The sequence below is a fragment of the Diorhabda sublineata genome, chromosome 11, assembly GCF_026230105.1.
Source record: "Diorhabda sublineata isolate icDioSubl1.1 chromosome 11, icDioSubl1.1, whole genome shotgun sequence".
Classification (NCBI taxonomy): Eukaryota; Metazoa; Arthropoda; class Insecta; order Coleoptera; family Chrysomelidae; genus Diorhabda; species Diorhabda sublineata.
The window spans coordinates 9,493,286-9,512,025 of record NC_079484.1 but is presented as its reverse complement, the minus strand read 5'-3'; the positions used below and the strand labels follow the sequence as shown (position 1 = coordinate 9,512,025).

The window sequence follows — 18,740 nt, the reverse complement described above, 5'->3', positions numbered from 1 at the left end:
ATAGTCATGGTAGTCAGAATCGTCTGAACTAAAGTCATCATCTGATTGAATTATGATGGGTTGTAAAGAGGGTGATACCACATACTCATCTTTATTTATTTATTTACTCTAGTTAATTCTGCGATTCTTATTATGATTGCATTATCAGATTGCTGAATATTTTCCTCTTTTAAACATTCGAATATATTTAAAATATCTTGCTGTGTTTGTATATCTGAATCCTCATTATTAAATTCATAACTGTCTTTATTCTCACTAAACTGAGCAATTTCATTATTTTCATTCGCCCATGGTCTAAAAAACGCCAAATTTCTATTTATGTAAGGAAATTTATGAATTAAATAAATCTCACCTAGCCACACCACTGCTTATCGCACACTGTCTCTGGCAGGAATATTTCGAAGAAATTGTGTACAAATGCCTTCCGACTGCTTCGACCAATAGAAATACATTTATGTTTACGATTCGATGTTTTCATTAGTAAACAGTGGAGATGTTGATTCCACGTGGACTGACGGTTTGTTAGATGTTTACCGAATTTGATACGGGAAGTAAACAGTATTTTTCATTTCTTAATTTGGTATTAGTACCGTGCTGCGTATTTATGAAATATTGATTTTCACTTGCATAACTGCCTTCTGGAATTGATATTGGAAGAACTATACTAAATTGTTAGTAGCATTGTAATTAGTATGATAATTGTGGTGTAATGAAGTTTACCAGTTACAATATTTTGAAATACCGAGACTATTTTTTCTCTTCTACTAAAGTGTTTGGATTCTCAGTTCAAAACTCACTGATGTCAGATCTAAAATTGAGATTATCACTGTTATTTTGATTTTATGAGACACACATATAGAAACTTGAATCAGTTTCATGAAGGTTTTTGAAGTTACATTTCTTCAAAGAAGATACCACTTAATCTAATCTTATCCATAAAATTCATTCTTAAATTCCTGTTCTATTTATTTATACGGTTTGAATAGTGTATTACTAAATATGAAATATCAGAAGTTCCATGAATTTATTATTCATAATTTCGAAAAATTAAAAGTATATATTGATAACTCCAATTTTATCAGGAACTAATTATTGTAATACTGCAATATGGTTCTGTTTATCAATCGATATTGGAGTGACTTGTCTGGTCTGGTCTCTTCATTCTATTATTGATAATAATGAACTGTTTAGATAATTGTTGCTAATTATTATGGAATTGATAACACACGTTTCGAGAAGTGTTTAATGCATCATCATAGCAATACCAATAGTATAGTCGTATAAGATCAGATGTACACATATAGGTAAATTGTAAAAAAAAACGGTAAATTTATACTAATCGCCGTCTTCTCGTTTTTGGATTCTAAAAAATATAAAAATTACACGATTACAATACAAAATATTTTGTAAAATGTGCTAAGCAATAAAAGAAAATTTGATTAGTAACTTTATTGAAAGATTTATCATAAGGATACTTAGTAAATTTACAAGAATGGTCCAAAAAGTACCTGGCCCGATCTAGAGATGATGGTAGTTACTTAAAAAATACTAGAAAGTACAGCATATGTTACAAGTTTGAAATTGGCATGTTGCTTAGTATTTGTTTGGCAATCATCAATAGTGAACGTTTTAAGTGAATTTATGGACAAAAGCTTGAGTTTCTGATGTCTTTTGCGCGTTACTATATACGAGGATGTATTGATATTTAGTTAGCGTAGATCAGTTCCATGCATAAACAAAATATTGCGTTACCATAGCAACGAACAATAACTTATTAGAAGTGTTAGTGTAAAGTTTGACGTCAAAAAGTAAACCAGTGTTACGCAATAAATTAAAAGAAAAAAAAAAAGAAAAGAAAATCGAAAAATTGGAGTATCGAGCCATTATCAAGTATCTGTATTTAAAAGGGTTAGGAGGTATGCAGAATTACTTAGATATGCTTAATATCCTTGATGATCAATGTCCTTCGTATGTGACTGCAAGTTTCAAAAGAGGTAAATTTTCCGTTGACGATGATAACCGATCGGGAAGGCCAGTTTCTGTGTCAGTCCCCGGAAATATCGATGCAGAGAGAAATTGCTGCAAAATGGATCCCAAAATGTTTGAATGTTGACCAAAAGCGTGTAAAGGTAGAAGCATCGCGTTCGATCTCTGCTCGAGTTGAAAACGATGTAGACTTCTTAAACCGAATTGTTATGGATGAGACTTGGATACATTTCTACGATGCAGAAACAAAGCAACAATCGATGGAATGGTGACACTCTGGTTCTCCAAAACATAAGAAGTTTCGTGTCCAAAAATCTGCTGGAAAAGTTCTTGTTTCAGTTTTTCCAAAAAGCCGAAAAACAAATTTATCTCAAAGATTTTTTTGATGATGAATCAAAAATGGTATAGTTCTAATCCCAAATCAACGGAAATAGATTGATTTCTGAAATGGTTTGTTTGAAAGATCTTCCCTTCAATTTCGTAGAAGGTATTAGATTTAAACGTCTTTCGCAGTTCGTCTTGCCGAATTATCAGTTAAGGGATCAGTTTTTTTACATAATATATTTGTGGAAATTTGTATACAAAATTAGCAAATTTAACAAAATTTCATTTACAACAGACATTTGGAGTGAACCAAGCTCAAACGTATCGTTACTAAGTCCAACAGAGAACGGTATAAATGAAAATTGCACATATTTAAGACATACAGGAGACCTAACCTAATCCCAGAAAAAATTGTTAATGTTAACGGAATAAAAAATCACAAAGGAGAATATTCACTATTTTGTTTGTTATATATAACTTGCTTCTTCTGGAATAACTTCACCTGATTTAATTTACAACATATGTAAGATGCAATTTTTCATTTATCTCTTAGTACTGAAATTAAAAAGGCTAAAAAATCTGCTCGTAAATGTACAGTGAAAGAAAATGATTATTTAGCAGTTCAACATCATTTTCAAATAGATCATATTACTAATTCCCGATAGTATTAAAACTTGATAAGTCATTTTTTCGTTATAAATTCACAATACAATACAAACATACAATGAAGACTTCCATTCCCTTCAACTGTACTTTGTCCATTTGTTCTTCCACTTTTTGATAGGTTTGAAACAAAAGTTTATAAGGTAGCTGTCAAAAAGTACATCGGATCTTTCATCTGCCTTCGATTCCGTTTCCGACTCCGACAAATCAAATTTTAAAATTCCGACTCCGACTTCGATTCCGATATAACCGTTACATCCCTGCTTCAAACCATTAAACAAAATACGAGGGCCATTTTTTTTCAACCTCCGATCGCTCCGTGCAGACGCTACGCGGGCAGAAGAAAGCGAAACTCTCGAACTACATACTCCGCCATTGTTAACATTCAGGCGTCAGTCGGCATTGTGCTACAGCTACGTAAACATATCCGCCATATTTGATGCTCCCTCCAAGTGTGAATTGCGACATTGCGATTCGTTTTCTATAGGCTGAAGGCCATAGTGCTGCAGAAATCCATCGAAGAATGAGTCGTATGGATGGGGAAAACTTCATGAGTGATGGTGCTGTGCGTGAATGGTGTCGAAAGTTTAAAGATGGCCGAAATGATATGTATGACGAAGAAGGCAAGGGACGCAAATCTGTCGTTTCAGATGATCTGGTTCAACGAGTTGACAGAATGGTTAAAGAAAACCGCAGATTTACCATTACTGCTTTGTCTGCGAAGATTCCAGAAGATTCAAGGTCTGTTTTGTACTTTATTGTTACTGTATTGTATTGAAAAGCTTGTCTACAGATATGACAAATGTCTCAATCTCTTCGGTGATTCGGTAGAAAAATAACTATAAGTGTATCAATATTTTGGTGATAAAATTATTGTTTTATATGAATTTGTCTTTCATTTATAGCCTATCGGAGGTTGAAAAAAGCGGCCCTCGTAATAAGGGGACATCTTAATAGGGTATGTTCATGAGTCTTGTAAATGCTATCAAAGTATAAGTATATAATTTATGTTCTTTATGTTCATAAATGTTAATATGTCATTTTCATGTTATATTATCAATTATTTAAAACTTATATTTTTGTTTAATATTCCGTAATGATAATATGCGTTATACAGGGTGAGTCATTTGACCAAGATGAAAGTTAAAAAAAAATCAAATAGCCTTCGTATGACAATACGTTCTGAATACGTTAACCATTAAAAATGTCAAATTTTATGATGGCAATGTCAAATTTGACAATCACATCAGTGTTGCCATATCTCACAACTTCAGTAGCAACCTATGAAGCATTTGCAGGCTGTTTTTCATGTTCTTGTTTCAGGCACACTCAAAAATATTTAAAATAACCTCTTGGTATTGGATATTGAACCTTTATATCCAAACTCTCCACTGATTTCCGTGTTAACACTTTTTTCTCTATTAGGCACTGTATCTACCTTAAAGTGTCACAGAACAGCTAAAATTAAATACAAAAATAGCAAACAACACTAAGATCCGAAAAATAATTTAAAATAAGTGAAATAATTACATACTGCAGCCCATGATATCTTAGCCTAACATAGAAAGGAAGGTCATAAATAAAAAAACTGTTATTATTTTTCAATATAATCTCTTTATTTTCACACAATATTTAGAACGTCTGATTGAAGCTTCTTTGCCCCAAAAAATATGACGCATTTTTAAAGCCAACCGCCTTTTTAATTTCATCGTCACTGTTTAATCTTTTACATCTTCATTCGAGTTTCAGCTTTGGGAACAAAAATAGTCGGACGGGGCTAGATTCGGACTATATCGTGGATGTTCAATATCTGTTGAGCAACATTCGTGTACAGTTGCCTTGGAAAGCGCACTAGTGGGGCCTGGAGCATTGTTATGAAACAAGCGGTCTTCTCGGCTGATTTCGCCGCGCCTTTTTTCGATAATTTTTTGGCGTAACTGCCTTAGTAAATCATAGTAATAAGCCGCGTTCATGATTGCATTTGGTTCCTTGAAGTCAATCAGAAGGATACCCTTGCAGTCGCAAAATATTGTAGCCAACAATTTTTTGATTTTTGTTTTTTTTTGGCACGGGCTTTCTTTTTTGATGGCACTCCATGGAACATCTTTTGGATGTTGGACCATAGTTAAAAACCTTAGTGTTTTTTTTTGCACGCGAACGGGCACATAACATTTATACAACACCATGAACCGTCATTGTCAGGAGTCGTATTCAAATTAGATTTTTATGGTAACACGGCTTCTTTGGCGACAATTTGATTTCTTACCAGGGGTAGTAATCAGTAAAATCCTCTACTTAGTAGTCCTAGTCCTTAGTCCTAGTAAAAATAGGTAAAGTATATAACCGAATGTGTATTGATGAACATTTTTCGTCTCTAGTATAGACGAATTGTTTCCGATAAAATAATTATTATTAGATTTAGGTAAATTAATAATTAGTTTTGAATGAATGTGTTATTTGAAGAATTTACATCGAAGTAGTTTTTAATATCGTAATTATTAGTGTAACTTTCACAATTCGTGCATCGAATATAATTATGAACGTGTGAAAATACCTAATACAAACATATTTGATATAAAGCTTTTCCGACAATGCACAATCCCATCCATGATTATCAGTTAGTAAATTTTTTGTTTTGACACATTTATGTGCAATATTAAATGTATTTAATTGTTTCAGTGATTTGACAACAGTTGTGAAAGCCAAAGCATGTATTTCCCGGAGGAATACAACAGGAACTTTCGATGAAATATTCACTAGACAGGAACATTCCGACGATGAAGGTAAGTTTAACAATATTAAAATTCATTGAGACGAGAGTAGGCTTGTTGTGAGAGAACCCTGCTTTCTGTTAACTAAACCTCGATATTTCTCTCATAAAATCACATACATTCGTATCAGCTGTCCACTATATATCTTAGCATTGATAGCTCGAACATCTAGAATGATTTCTAGATACAATAAACTTTCATAAACCAGAAGACTTTCAGCTCGAATCGTATTGATATTTTAAGACTATGTCTTGTGTTTTCAAAGAGGCAGCCTAAGTTGTGACCCCGAGGACCAGCTCTCGTACCAGCCCTTTGGTGGTCTTCCAGGCGGTCTACTTGTATTGGGTCTCTCTTCCTTTGCGATTTTCGCCAGTCGATCGTCGTCCATTCTATTGACATGATCTCTCCATGCTCTTCTTCTAGTTCTGGCCCATCTCACTATATCCGGAACGTCACACATTCTTCTAATATCATTACTCCTTATTCTGTCTCTTAGTGTTTTCCCTGATGAAGACATTACGCTCAATCACAGGGAAAATAGGGCAAAATCTATTATATTAATTATATTTTCTGAAACATATTGTTAACTTTGAGGGACTCGAGCACTTTTCTGGATATCTGTCGGGCAGTTGTGTGCCTCCTTAAAGTTAGCTTTCAGATCAAACTTAGTTTTGCCTGCAATCAATGAGGATGCACAGACACAGGAACGTCACAGCTTTGGCAGACGTGAAGACTCTCAGACGATATGAAATAGGGTGATATCAGACGGTTCACTTTTCGGTTTATTCGAATGAATGATCACTCAACGGAATGTTCTCTTTTTTTTCATTCCACGCTCACAAGACACACACAAAATGACAAAAAAATGAACTTTATTCGCTCATTTCCTCGAATATATCGTCAAACGAACTCGAGTGAACGTTCTCTTCGTGTTCATACGTTTCATTTTTCGTTCATTCGGGTGTGAGTGATTGATGCCGAATGCCGAAATCTAACATCGCTGGATTGGTTCACTAATGAATACTTTTCGTCATTTTTGATTGATTTAAAGCCTAGGCGTTTCATTCTTAATGAAAGATGCTGAATGAAAGAAAGAAATGAATAAAAAGTGAACCTCTACTCGACGTCTTATAGATCTCACCTAATGATTTCAAATGGTAAGGGTCAAGGAAGTCTGATAATCGGCAAGAGCTGTTGCTAAGTTGGGTTTCTACTGCTTCTCTTGTAACTTCAATATACCTCGATTTTCAAGCGTTAGATCTCGACAATTGAAATGATTAAAATAACGCTCATTAACTGTGTCATCCTCTTCTATTTCACATATTTTCCTTGCTTCCACGACTGCTTCAACCTAGTGTTCCCAAAAATATCTTAACGATATTTGAATTTCATATTTATCGTACTCCAAACTATTTATTATAAAAACGTACTGCGTCGTCAGTTTACAAAGAGAGAATTATTAAAAGAGTAGAGAAATTCTACTCTTCATACATGCTGTTTCAAAATAGTGATCCCGTCTCTAGGATAGATAAAAAACTGAAAAATATTTGGGGCTTGCTCAGTAAAAAATTTTCTTAATAACTCTATCAATACTTTTTACCATAATCGATAATTACTTCATAATTTTCAAGTCAACATATTCCGAAAACGCTACACAGTACATCAACGCCCTTTATCTTGAAAACGGATGGCGTTAGGAAAATTTTTTACCGACCAACCTCGAAATATTTTTCAGTTTTTTATCTATTTTAGAGACGGGACCTCCTTTTTTATAACACCCTGCATAATTAGACGCTAGTCTTAACAGGTTGCAATATGTTTAGATTGGGGTATAAGCATTTTCATCTGAATAAAAGTTGAATATTGCGATTATTTGTCAACACAACCTTTTAGTACCAGTCCACTTATTTTAGCACCAAAACGAACGAATAAACGTCACATGAAGCTTCTTAGGGGTTCCGAAAGGGACCTAAAACTTGACATAGCGCGAGCTCAAGCAGCCAATGTAGATTTTCAGTCTCAAGGAGATTGTTGTTTGGATTATCCTAAGACACCCAGTTATCAAATAGAGGGAAATCGGAGGTAGGTAATTTTCGTATCTCTTTCTGTATTATCGAATCTTTATTCACAAATTTCCCACGCGCAATTGTAAATTATATACTGTTATTTTTAAATGAAAACTAATATTTTTTTATAATTTGTTGAGAGCAAAAGAGTAAACTTAATACAGGGCTTTTAGTGATGTCCCTAATAGTCTCTTTTTTTATTTTAGGTACCTAAATTTCTTCAATTCCTTATTTCTCAGACCTTTTGATATATTAATGCATCTAAATGTTCTTGATTTTAGGTCTCTTCTATTTCAATATATATAGTTAGTACACTTCTTACTAACACTGTTCCTTTTTTTATTAATGAAAATGTGCACGACGGCTATAGTTGTCAGAATAAAGCCACTTCTGTTAATGACCAATAATATGCCAAGTCTATATATGTTTCGGAATACACGATGGAGAATATCTATCATTTTTAAATTTCTGGAAGACATTAACATCAGTGTTGTCCCAGGCTTCAATGATGGCTGTCTTCATTTCTGTTTTAGACTGAAACGTCTACCTATTATTAGTATATACTTAGAATGTCCCATTTACTTGGGAATTTTGAAAGGGAAGGCCATTCCATGACATATTCATCTAAAAACCATTCAATAAAGAGTTTGAAACATGAATGAAGGCAGTATTCTGTTGGAAAATCCAACTTGATCCATCAATTCCTTCTTCAAAATGACTAAAAATGAGTTTCTAGCATTTCTTAGTAACTGATAGCTCTGAGGGAAAGTTCATTTTAAGTTTACCATTTATAATTACCATTTAAACATATAAGGTGACCTCAATATACTATTAATGAGCATCCAAGTTACTTAGTTTCGGAGAAGATTTATCCACCTTTCTTCATGTCATGCCAATAGAACAAAAGGCTTTCTGTGCCATCTATATATTTTTTCTTATATGGGAATGTGTTCCAGGTTTGTCAATATTTGACTCAATTCTGTTCTATTGACATGACATGAAGAAATCTTTTCCAAAAGAAAGTAAAGATGGAGACGCATTAATGGTATGGGAAGGCTTCGGCCTAATGATGGTGGCCGAAACCTGAATTTTCTCTCAGGTCATATGGAGGCTAGCAGTTACCAAGAAATGCTAAAAACTCAATTATTTCCATTTGTAGAAAGAATTGGTAGCTCAAGTTAATAAATGTTCAAGATCCTACCAACAATCTATGTTGCCAATTCAAGTACCAATAGTAATGTAACTTCTTCGCTTCAAATTAATAATGCTCACAGAAGTACTTCTAATATAACAATTACAAAATAAAAATTGGTAAAGATTTTGTCGAATTCTTTTAATTCTATGGGCGTAGAAAAATTTTTGTATGAAACTCGTGAATAAAGTAACTTTTTTTCACTCGTAGGAATACTTTACTCACTTGTTGCATAAATAACTATTATCCACAACTGTTGTATAATGTACCCATAATACGTCTGATTGCTCGATCTTAATAATTAATCACTGCAGGGATTTATGAATCAATTAATCACTGCTGTCAGATGCTTCATTGATATAACTATAATATTATTTTGTTTTGATACAAAAAATTGGTTTTTAAAATTTGTAAACTACTAAATATTTTCAATTCAGCTTTGTACATTGCAAAAATTTTAAAAATTGAATTATCTTGGAGGAGATTTGAAGCTGGGACTCACAATTAGAAGGCAAGGACCATCTACACTGAGTTGTCAGTGACTTGGAATGTGCGTGTCGTATATTTGTTACTTAATATACCATATTTTTCGAAATAATGCATAAATCTAAGTAACTTCTAAAATGAAATAAAGTCGAATGAAATCTATTAAAATTATTGTTTGTATACGTAGATTTCTCAGATTTATAATAAGAGGAAGATCCTGAAGTTGCATCATTAAATGTCTTGCTATAAAAGTAAAAAAAAAGTATATAATATGGCCTGTGAATTTTTTTGAACTGGCACCTTTTTCTCTGAATCGACTATGTACTGAATGCTTTGAAACTCAATCACCTTACATCAAAGTATAAATTCAGAAAATTATAAAAAATATATCAATAACTTTTCAACGAAAGCATCTAATGGTAAATACCTACCAACAAAGGTAAAATATTGAGTAAATATTTCACTTAGGTAGTTATTTCATTACATACTACAATTTATGGTTACTTTAATAATGGGGTTAATGGGTGCATGTAGGAGTGATGAGTTATCATTCATCCGGTAATTTATGCAGTATAATTCACCTGGTGAATAATAATCTGCATTATACACTCGTGAATAATATATTATTTATAGGTTTATGAGCTTGGTAGCAAGAACATTTCCATGCAGTAAAAAGCAAATACTAAAGAAAACAGTTGAATTTCAATTGACTGATTTTGATTTAGAAGAATTCAGTCAAGATCTTTGGAATGCAGAGGGTTTTGATAAGAAAGTTGAATTTTTTCTCATAATGAGATCTCTACTAATGCTGGGAGAAAAAAATGACGTTTCGGACAATGCCAAAAGAGCGGTAAGTAAAAAAATAAGCAAACTCCCGTAATTGTGTGAAATTAAATCAATGGCAACAAAAAAATAAACAGTTTGGAAAATGGAAGGTAATTTCTAAACCAATTTTTTTAATATAATCTTAATATGGCCAGGTTTACATCGTTTAATAATAACTACAGCTCTTAGTATAATAGTTCAATTTCCATTTTTGCTTCTTAGAGTTATTTTAATTTGAGGTTAAGAAACTTTTCTCGACAGTTTTCCACATACATTTTCCCAATAAGAATATATGGAAGATTTTTTGTCATTTATTTGAAATTAACCTTCAATATTTAGTGATCCCTCCCCTGACCCCGATAACAGCTTCAAATTGCTTTTTTATGGATGGAATAAGTCTTTCTTCTCGATTTTATCCGAAACTATCCCATTCTTCAGTGAGCACCATTTTGCGGTCCTATTCCGTGGCTGATGCAGGATTTCTAGCCCGAACTTTTTTCTCAATTTCATTTAATAAATGGTCGATTGGGTTTAAGTTGACATCCTGTAAATACTGCTGTGCGAAACCTGCAATATGTGGACGGGCATTGTCCTGCATTAGGATGAAGCTTTCTCCGATAAAAACGACGTGATCTCCTAAAAAACCGCACGTTTCAATAAAATTCAACTTCCATTTATATGCCACGTTTTTTTTTATGCAACCCTGAGTTAATCTTTCTCCAGACCTTCTTCAGACTCGTTCTCTACTATCGCTACTATGCAGACACACTGTGCTTTCGTCTAAGAAGTGAATGGATTCCCATTGTTCGTCAGACCAATTAACGTGCCCTTTGGCAAATCGTGGAAGAGCTTCTCGATTGGTTGGGATTAATTTAGGCCAGTAGCTGGATTTTTTGGCTCAAGGTTAACTACCTTAATACTTCTTCTGACTGTCTCGCCACTCCTCGGGTTTCTCTGAGCTCTTGTTGGAGTATAGGACTGATTTCTCGGCGATGCGCTGACAATGAAGCTGTCATCTATCTTGGATATGCACTTTTTTTCCGCAATCGCGACTTCGATAAAAGTCACCAGTCTGTTAGTAACGATGATTAACTCTGGAAAATGCAGACTGGCTCATGTTTAGCGCACTGGCCATTTCTTGCTGACTCTGGTCTTGTCGCAATAGGGCCACTTGAGCAGCTTTATCACTTCTACCTTCTTTTCCAATGCTTTTTCTATTGCTCTGTATCTGATGCCACAGAAGGGTTTGGGTCCCATGAAGGGCTTGTCTGCCCCCGCTTTAGCGAGCTTATCAACTATTTCGTTTCCCTTCGCTTCGGTGTGTCCCGCAATCCATTGCAGGGTAATTCTTGCCTAGCTCGTTAAAAAGAGCTGATGAAAACGAGCCAAAAATGAGCCTTCATTTGTATGAGTCCTGAGATTAGCCAATTCCAAAATGTAAACAGAAATGATTCAATATCCAAATATTTTGAAGAATTTTGATTTTTAATGATCAAAGACGCTATCTGTGTCAGTTATTAAACAGTACTTTGGACAATTCTCGATATCATGACCAAGATCTACACAATTGGGATTCTCGGTTTTAACATTCGGTTTGGACAGCTTATGAAAATCCTTCATAAATGTGTTAATAATTCACTAACAGTTTATTTTTAGATGAGTAAGGAAGAAACAATATGGCAAAATGAACTGAAAGATTTGATTTGGTTAGAATTGCAAGCGTACCATGCAGATAAGACACCCTTGGAAGAAGATGCTTATTTATGTCAAGCTAGAGAAACTGTAGAACCACTTTTGAATGATATTCGAAACTATAAATTTCGAAGACAACCTAAAAAGTAAGCATATGAAACAATCCATACAAAAATTAATATAAACCAAACTATTAACCACATTTTAATTTAAAATAACATGCAAATATTTGTTGTTGTCCTATCAAAGTAAATTACTCTAGGTTAATAATTAGTTATCCAAATATAGTAAACAAACTCCTAAAGTTTGATCCTTTATTATTATAAGATTTTTACCAAGGTTGAGCTTTTTATGTCTCTAAATTAATTAACCACTACCGAAAAAATGATTTTCTTCAGCTTTTATTCAACCAAAGTTTAAAAGATAAAACTCTTACAATTTTAAAACTGATAATAACTATTTTAAAAATCTTGAGAAGAATCAGTCTTCTGTAATAATTTATTGCACAATTAATTCTTTCTTAGCTTTGGCTGGTCGTCCTCTTTCGCGTCTCATGCCAATCGGAATAGCTCATGTCTCTGAAGGAGATTGGACATGCTTAAGCCGAATTGCCAATCCAACGAGATGCTTGCCAATATAATCTTGTAGAAAATTTGGGCAATTGCATGTGTCATGTAACCAATTATCTTTTTCTCGGGGCCTTATTACTTCTTAGTAGCTAAAATGTTGCTCTTTGTATTCTACAAAGGTTTCTCACGGTCTTTCATTATTTCTATCAATCCAAATTCAATTCAGCTGGAATTCTGTATGAGCAAACTATTTCAATGTTAATCTTCAATGACACCTGCTTTCACAGTTTTACTCATTGGTAACTTTCTGTCCATATCTTAATGGACACTGTTGGCAGTTGAGCAAACCGTCTTTCAATATTAATTTTGTATTCATTAGACCAGTACTTGACTATTTAAGAAGCAATTGCTAAGAACCGCCCCAGAAGATGATGCTCACGAAGTGTGTCACCATCTTATATTGTTTTATTGATAGCTTCAAGAACATTATTTGTAGAAGGGGTCCCCGGCAATGCGCCCAAATACCAGAAACGATTTAGTATGAGCCATATGAGCCAAAGTAGGTAATAAAATTATTTTCGGCTCTCGATTTCTTGATGTCTTGTAGTACTTTTTTTTTGCGACTTTTTTATTTTGCTCAACTTGTGTATCAGTTCCAAAAGTGCGAGTAAAGGCAGTTTGTACTGCCTTGGCTGCATCACAGACCAAAACTTTACCAGTCAAAGTGTATGAGTAGAGTATTTCAATGCGCAAAATAAAAATTTAAAGTCTTCCGTTCGTTCTGCTGTTGTCGCAGCTTATCCAGATGGGTGAAAATGTTTATCTGTAGTTCCGTAGAACAGAACATCTTCGGAAATTTCATAGGCCACAACAAAAACTTTGTGACTGTCATCAGGTATTTAAGAGGTTTCTTTTAACTATAATTCTAGCTCTCCCTAGTTCATTACTGCGGGCCCATACTTTTTCTGCAATATGATTTGAAGATAATTGGTTAACTGTAACTTCTCGGTTGAATTAATCCATTAATTTTACTTAAGTTCTTCATAATAGATTTAGGTTTCAGACGCAGTTCGAATAGTTTTTCTATTTTCTTTTTCGTTGCCTCATTCAATCCTCCAGTTGACTGATAGTCACAATTTTCATGATCGTGACATGTTCCAGTACGCAATAATGATATATCATTACAGGAAACATCAAATAAAAGATAAATCACAGCAGAACACTGAATTCAGCCCGAAGCTTCACTTTATTACAACTACAGTAACGTTTTAATCCTTCTTCAGTCATATGAACTTTTTGTTTTGACCAAGTCTTCTCATTTTCGATAAATTTCTTTCGAAAACCCAAGCTTTGCCTTGCCTTCGACGTTTTTTCGTATGCTCCCTGATTTTATCACCGTCTTCGTCGAAGACACCATCTCCATACTATAGACATCACGGACGATTCGGACTGCTGTTGGTATATGGGAGAGGAAAAGATGGCAGACCACATAATCGATGAATGCTCAGCATGTGCAAAGTTTAAATATTGGTATAAGCTTTACAGTTTGTCTAGTAACATTAAAAGCTCAAGCCAAAATGCCTGATTAGCTTTTCAAAGGACATTGCTTTTGGTAGTTTTAAGTGGGGGCCTATCAGACGATCTATGCGCGCAACGTGTCCTGTCCACCCACAATCCAACTATAAACTATTACTATTTACATGAAATATTATATAATATTGTTGTTTTTTGTTCTTTCTGTATTCTTGTTTCTAATTTTTATGCCATCACCTAATTGCTTAACTAGGCTTCATTTGTCTATGTATGTATATATGTGCTTAGGGTGTCATGGATCTATTGTGTCCCTTTTCTTGCTCCTCATATATTACTCCCACTCCTATTAGAAAAATCAGAATGTGGGATAGTTCTAGCTGCCAGAGATCTTCGTCTCCTATTTCATATGTTCCAAGGTTTAATACGTAGTCTCTCACCCTTCAAGACACTGCACATTGCACTCTCTTGTGGTCGTGGAGCTTTGGAAATCTTTCCAATCGAATTAAAGCCGAATGGAAGAAGGACCATTCCAGGGTAACAAAGTTGTGCACGGAGAGTCTTAGGACTTTGCATCTATATAAACTGGCCACCAAGAAAGCTAGATACTCCCAATACGATTGGGAGTACGTGATTTCGATTGCATTCTTCTCGTGGTGATCCTATTGAAACTAAATCTAGCTGATCTAGACCCAGAGGTTGATAAATATCTCCTGAATCCAAATTGGAATACATCGTGGTGACGGATGAATGGCAGCAGTGTGATGCTGTCTAGAACGATTCCCCTAGGTTACCGAATCGTACCACACTGTATACAAACCTTACTATGCTGTAATTAACTAACATACAATACCCCAAAATCCATACATTCATTGCATTCTCTTCTAAACCCAGCATCTTCATGTGTCCACTGAAGCGACAGTGTCACTAAAAGTGTTAGTATTTGTAGATTATTCTTGCCTATGGTGATACCTTTAACCGATCTTTTCTAGTTATAGTTTTCCTGTAGTATCTTTGCCCGTCTTAATCTATGTAGTTTATTCTCGTGACTGTCTACACCTTTTTTGTGTTTTTTCTATTGTTTTGTAGCTGATTCCACAAAAGGTTTCAAGATTTATCTGTCCCTACTTTAGCAATTCTATCAGATATTTAGTTTCCCTCGACTCCAGTGTGTGTCGGAATCCATTGCAGGGTAACTTACTTTTTACCTAACTCATTTAGCTGGTCCATCTTGTCTAACGGACAAGATGATTATTTTCCAAAGATATTTTTCAATTACATATATTTCTGATTGAAAAATATTTGATGTTTTGATTCCGAAGCTCTCAGAGTGTTCGGTTCTAGGCCCGTACATTCCTATTCCATTTTTGCCTGCTAATTATCTCGCCGCTCCTGTTGGGAACCATTTAAAATCTGTTAACCATATATGTCTCTCATTTTATGCTCTATTAACGTATCATCTCGGATTACCTAATTTCTGTCTTATATTAATGTGTCTGTGAAGAATCATTAATCTACCTATTTAACTTGTACTTACTATTGCATTCATTAAAATTTATTGTTGACTGACCGTCCTCAACGTCTTACTTAAGCGGTTCTATATGTCCCTTAGACACTTGAAAGTCCATTAACTTATCAAATTACTTACTCTTATTTTTGTATTGATGTGACTTTAACGACCATAAAGGTAGTTAGTTATAAACACGCATAGTCTTAATAGTCTTGGTATCCAACGAGAACAGTAGTCAGATTATTGGAACCACTTTATTTATTTATATTCTATATTAATAAGTAGTATTTACAAAGTTGTGAATTAAGTTATTTAACTTGCTGCCTTGGAGCTATCTTTATAACATTTATTGTATGGTGTTTTGATCCCCTTTTGCCTCTACTGCTTAGTATTAAGGTAAATTTCTTCTCAAAGCTAAATTATTTCGGCACTCCATCCCTCGGTATATACCAGATTTTAACATTTTATGAGATTGGTTTTATTTATCTAAGCAAAATGTTTTTTTTTTCTATTTACAATTTATTATTTGGTAATACTTTAAACTAATTTGTTATTTAATAACTTTCGTATAATTATTGACTTAACTGAAGTGTTTTTATTCTACAAATAGATTACAAGTGAACACAATTCATAGACAAGATGATAAACAGAAATGTTGAGTGGAAAGCTTATTAGAATATTGATCTTGAGATTGTGAGATATTCAAATTTAAAGGCTTAACAGTTCTAGATAGTTTAATAAAGTGTACAGGGTGTTCCGGGTACTTAATGCAAAATAAATACGGGAGTGAGTGACGACGTGAAAATAGTGCTGACATAAAAAAATTCTCATACGACTCCTCTTTTCAGAGTTATAGAAACTTGCGAAATCAGAACTTCGAACAATATGAATTTTTATTGAATTATTACCTTTTGTCCATGTAGTATGTTTGACAGAATATATAATTCTACACTACTATCTGAATGCCAGCGTCGGCATGCTCAATGGTTATCAATTCGTCACTTTTGCAGGGATAAAATGAATAAAATTATCATCAATTGTAATTATTTATTGAAAATACTCAAAGGTGGTATTAAAACACAATCAAACGTTTCTAATTGGATATTGTTGAACATCGTTTTAATTACATGAGGAAAAAATTGAAATATGGAAAAATTTAGTTGGTTAGCCTACAACTTGTCAAATAAAAACTAAAAAAACAACCATAATAAATGTTCGAAGTTGGCACCTTGCACTTCTACACACTTCTGGAGTCTACGGAGGATATTTCTTTGAACTTGGAAGAGCGTTCCAAGATTCTTCCCTATAGCTTCACAATGGAAGTTTATTCTATCAATCATTTTGTTCCTTGTGTTTACCAATGTAAGGTATTCCCAAAAAAATGAGTCCATTGTATTTCATTCAGGGGAAAGTGGTGGCCATACAAATGGACCTCCCCGATCAATCCACCTATTAGAAAAAATGGTATTTAGATGATTTTTGACATTATGTAGGAAGTGGGGAGCGGCTCCATCATGCATGAACCACATATCTCTGTGAATATCATATAACATTGGTGGGAAATCATTTTGCAGAAATTTTAAGCATCGCTGACCAAATTTAAATAATACCGTGATACCAAGTTATCGGAAAAGGCTTTAGTATTTGTTGATTTATATAAAAAAGACATATCTATCTCATTTGCCAAGGAAATTCTCAGTTTTCGATCCGCTTTTAGACACGAAATAAAAACGACATCTTCAGTAGGAGGACTTGCTGATTTATTAATCATTTTATTTCTTTTCTGAATTTTGGCCCACTGAAATTGATAAAAACTTATTTAAGAAATTATATGGGACAAGGAAGGTTACGCAACTTAGCTATTGTATCCATTGAACATTCCATAACGCGAAATTTGTACTTTAATGATGTCATTAACACTTTCTATGGACAAAAATCCCGAACAAAGGAATTTTAATAATAAATATTTTGTACTAAAATAAAAATTGTGATTTCAGTTGAGTCCGCTCTTTAAACTTTAATTACTAGAAAATCAATAATTATAATAGCGTTTCATATACCTCCTTTATGTAGTGATTTATTATGAAATAAAAAAAAACTTTATCGTTGATTCTTTATATTGCGAGGGAAAGGACCCCACACTCTTAATTTGCCACAGGCCTTGAACGGTATTGTTCGCCACTGTACATACAGTATGATGTCCACATTAGTTCCTAAAAATCCAATTTTATAAAGAAATTTCAGTTTTTACTCATCTTCAGCTTGGAGAAATACAAACATTTTTATACATTTACATTATCCCAACAATCAAGGTATGATATATTTTTACTTTAGTTCAAAGTTTAAAAAAACTCCATCGAGAGTCATTGTCTGATTTTTTTCTTCCATATTTTCTATTTAAATATGCATTATAATTTGCTGTGCCTGTAGTGGACATTGTATGAAATCTCTATTTAGGTCTCAATCATTTGTCTTTGTTTTAGATATACAAGCCAAAGTAGTGACAGTGGTGTGGAAGAAGAATGTATAGGTTGTGGATCTCTTTGGTGTGGATCATGTATGGAAGCCCAAAATGATGCTCTAAAAGATATTGAAAAATTATTAAAGAGATTAGAAGACGCCGAAAGATTATTTCCTTCATCAAATTCTTTTGCAGAATTGTATCCTTTATACAGGTAAATTTGTAGTGATTTTTATAGTTTTTTTGACATTACATTATTAAAGATAATATTTGACATTGGAAAAAATTACACCCTTTTGGAGCCAAATTGTTATGTTCGACGACATCTGGCATCTATTAATTGAGAAGAAGGAAAAACGTTGGGCGCCAATCGTGACATATTAGCGTACACGATATAAATAAAAAAAAAACAAATTTAATGAAAGGAGTTATAATATCTGTATTGTTCAAAAATTTTGATTATTCCTTATTATAAAATATATACCTATTATCTATCAACAAAGTAGAAATACTTGAAACGTAATATAAAGAACACTCTTTCTCTCCGTGTGTTTTATAATAGTGTGTGAAACTTATAAAAAGATTTTGATTACTTAACCTAAACAGTTTGTTGATTCAAAGATAATGTGTGAGCTGGGGCATTGTCTTGATAAAACAACACTTTC

At 33.6% G+C, this 18,740-nt stretch overlaps 1 protein-coding gene across 1 annotated transcript in view; it reads left to right on the top strand.

The window, feature by feature from the left end:
- Nucleotides 1–18,740, top strand: part of LOC130450162 (mitogen-activated protein kinase kinase kinase 4) — a 48,822-nt gene that overhangs the window by 5,100 nt on the left and 24,982 nt on the right. Inside the window, exons 2-6 of the mRNA XM_056788385.1 lie at nt 5,653–5,756; nt 7,658–7,826; nt 10,122–10,338; nt 11,970–12,151; nt 18,098–18,289. Coding sequence (XP_056644363.1) covers nt 5,653–5,756; nt 7,658–7,826; nt 10,122–10,338; nt 11,970–12,151; nt 18,098–18,289 — 864 coding nt within the window. The remainder of the gene's footprint in view (nt 1–5,652; nt 5,757–7,657; nt 7,827–10,121; nt 10,339–11,969; nt 12,152–18,097; nt 18,290–18,740) is intronic.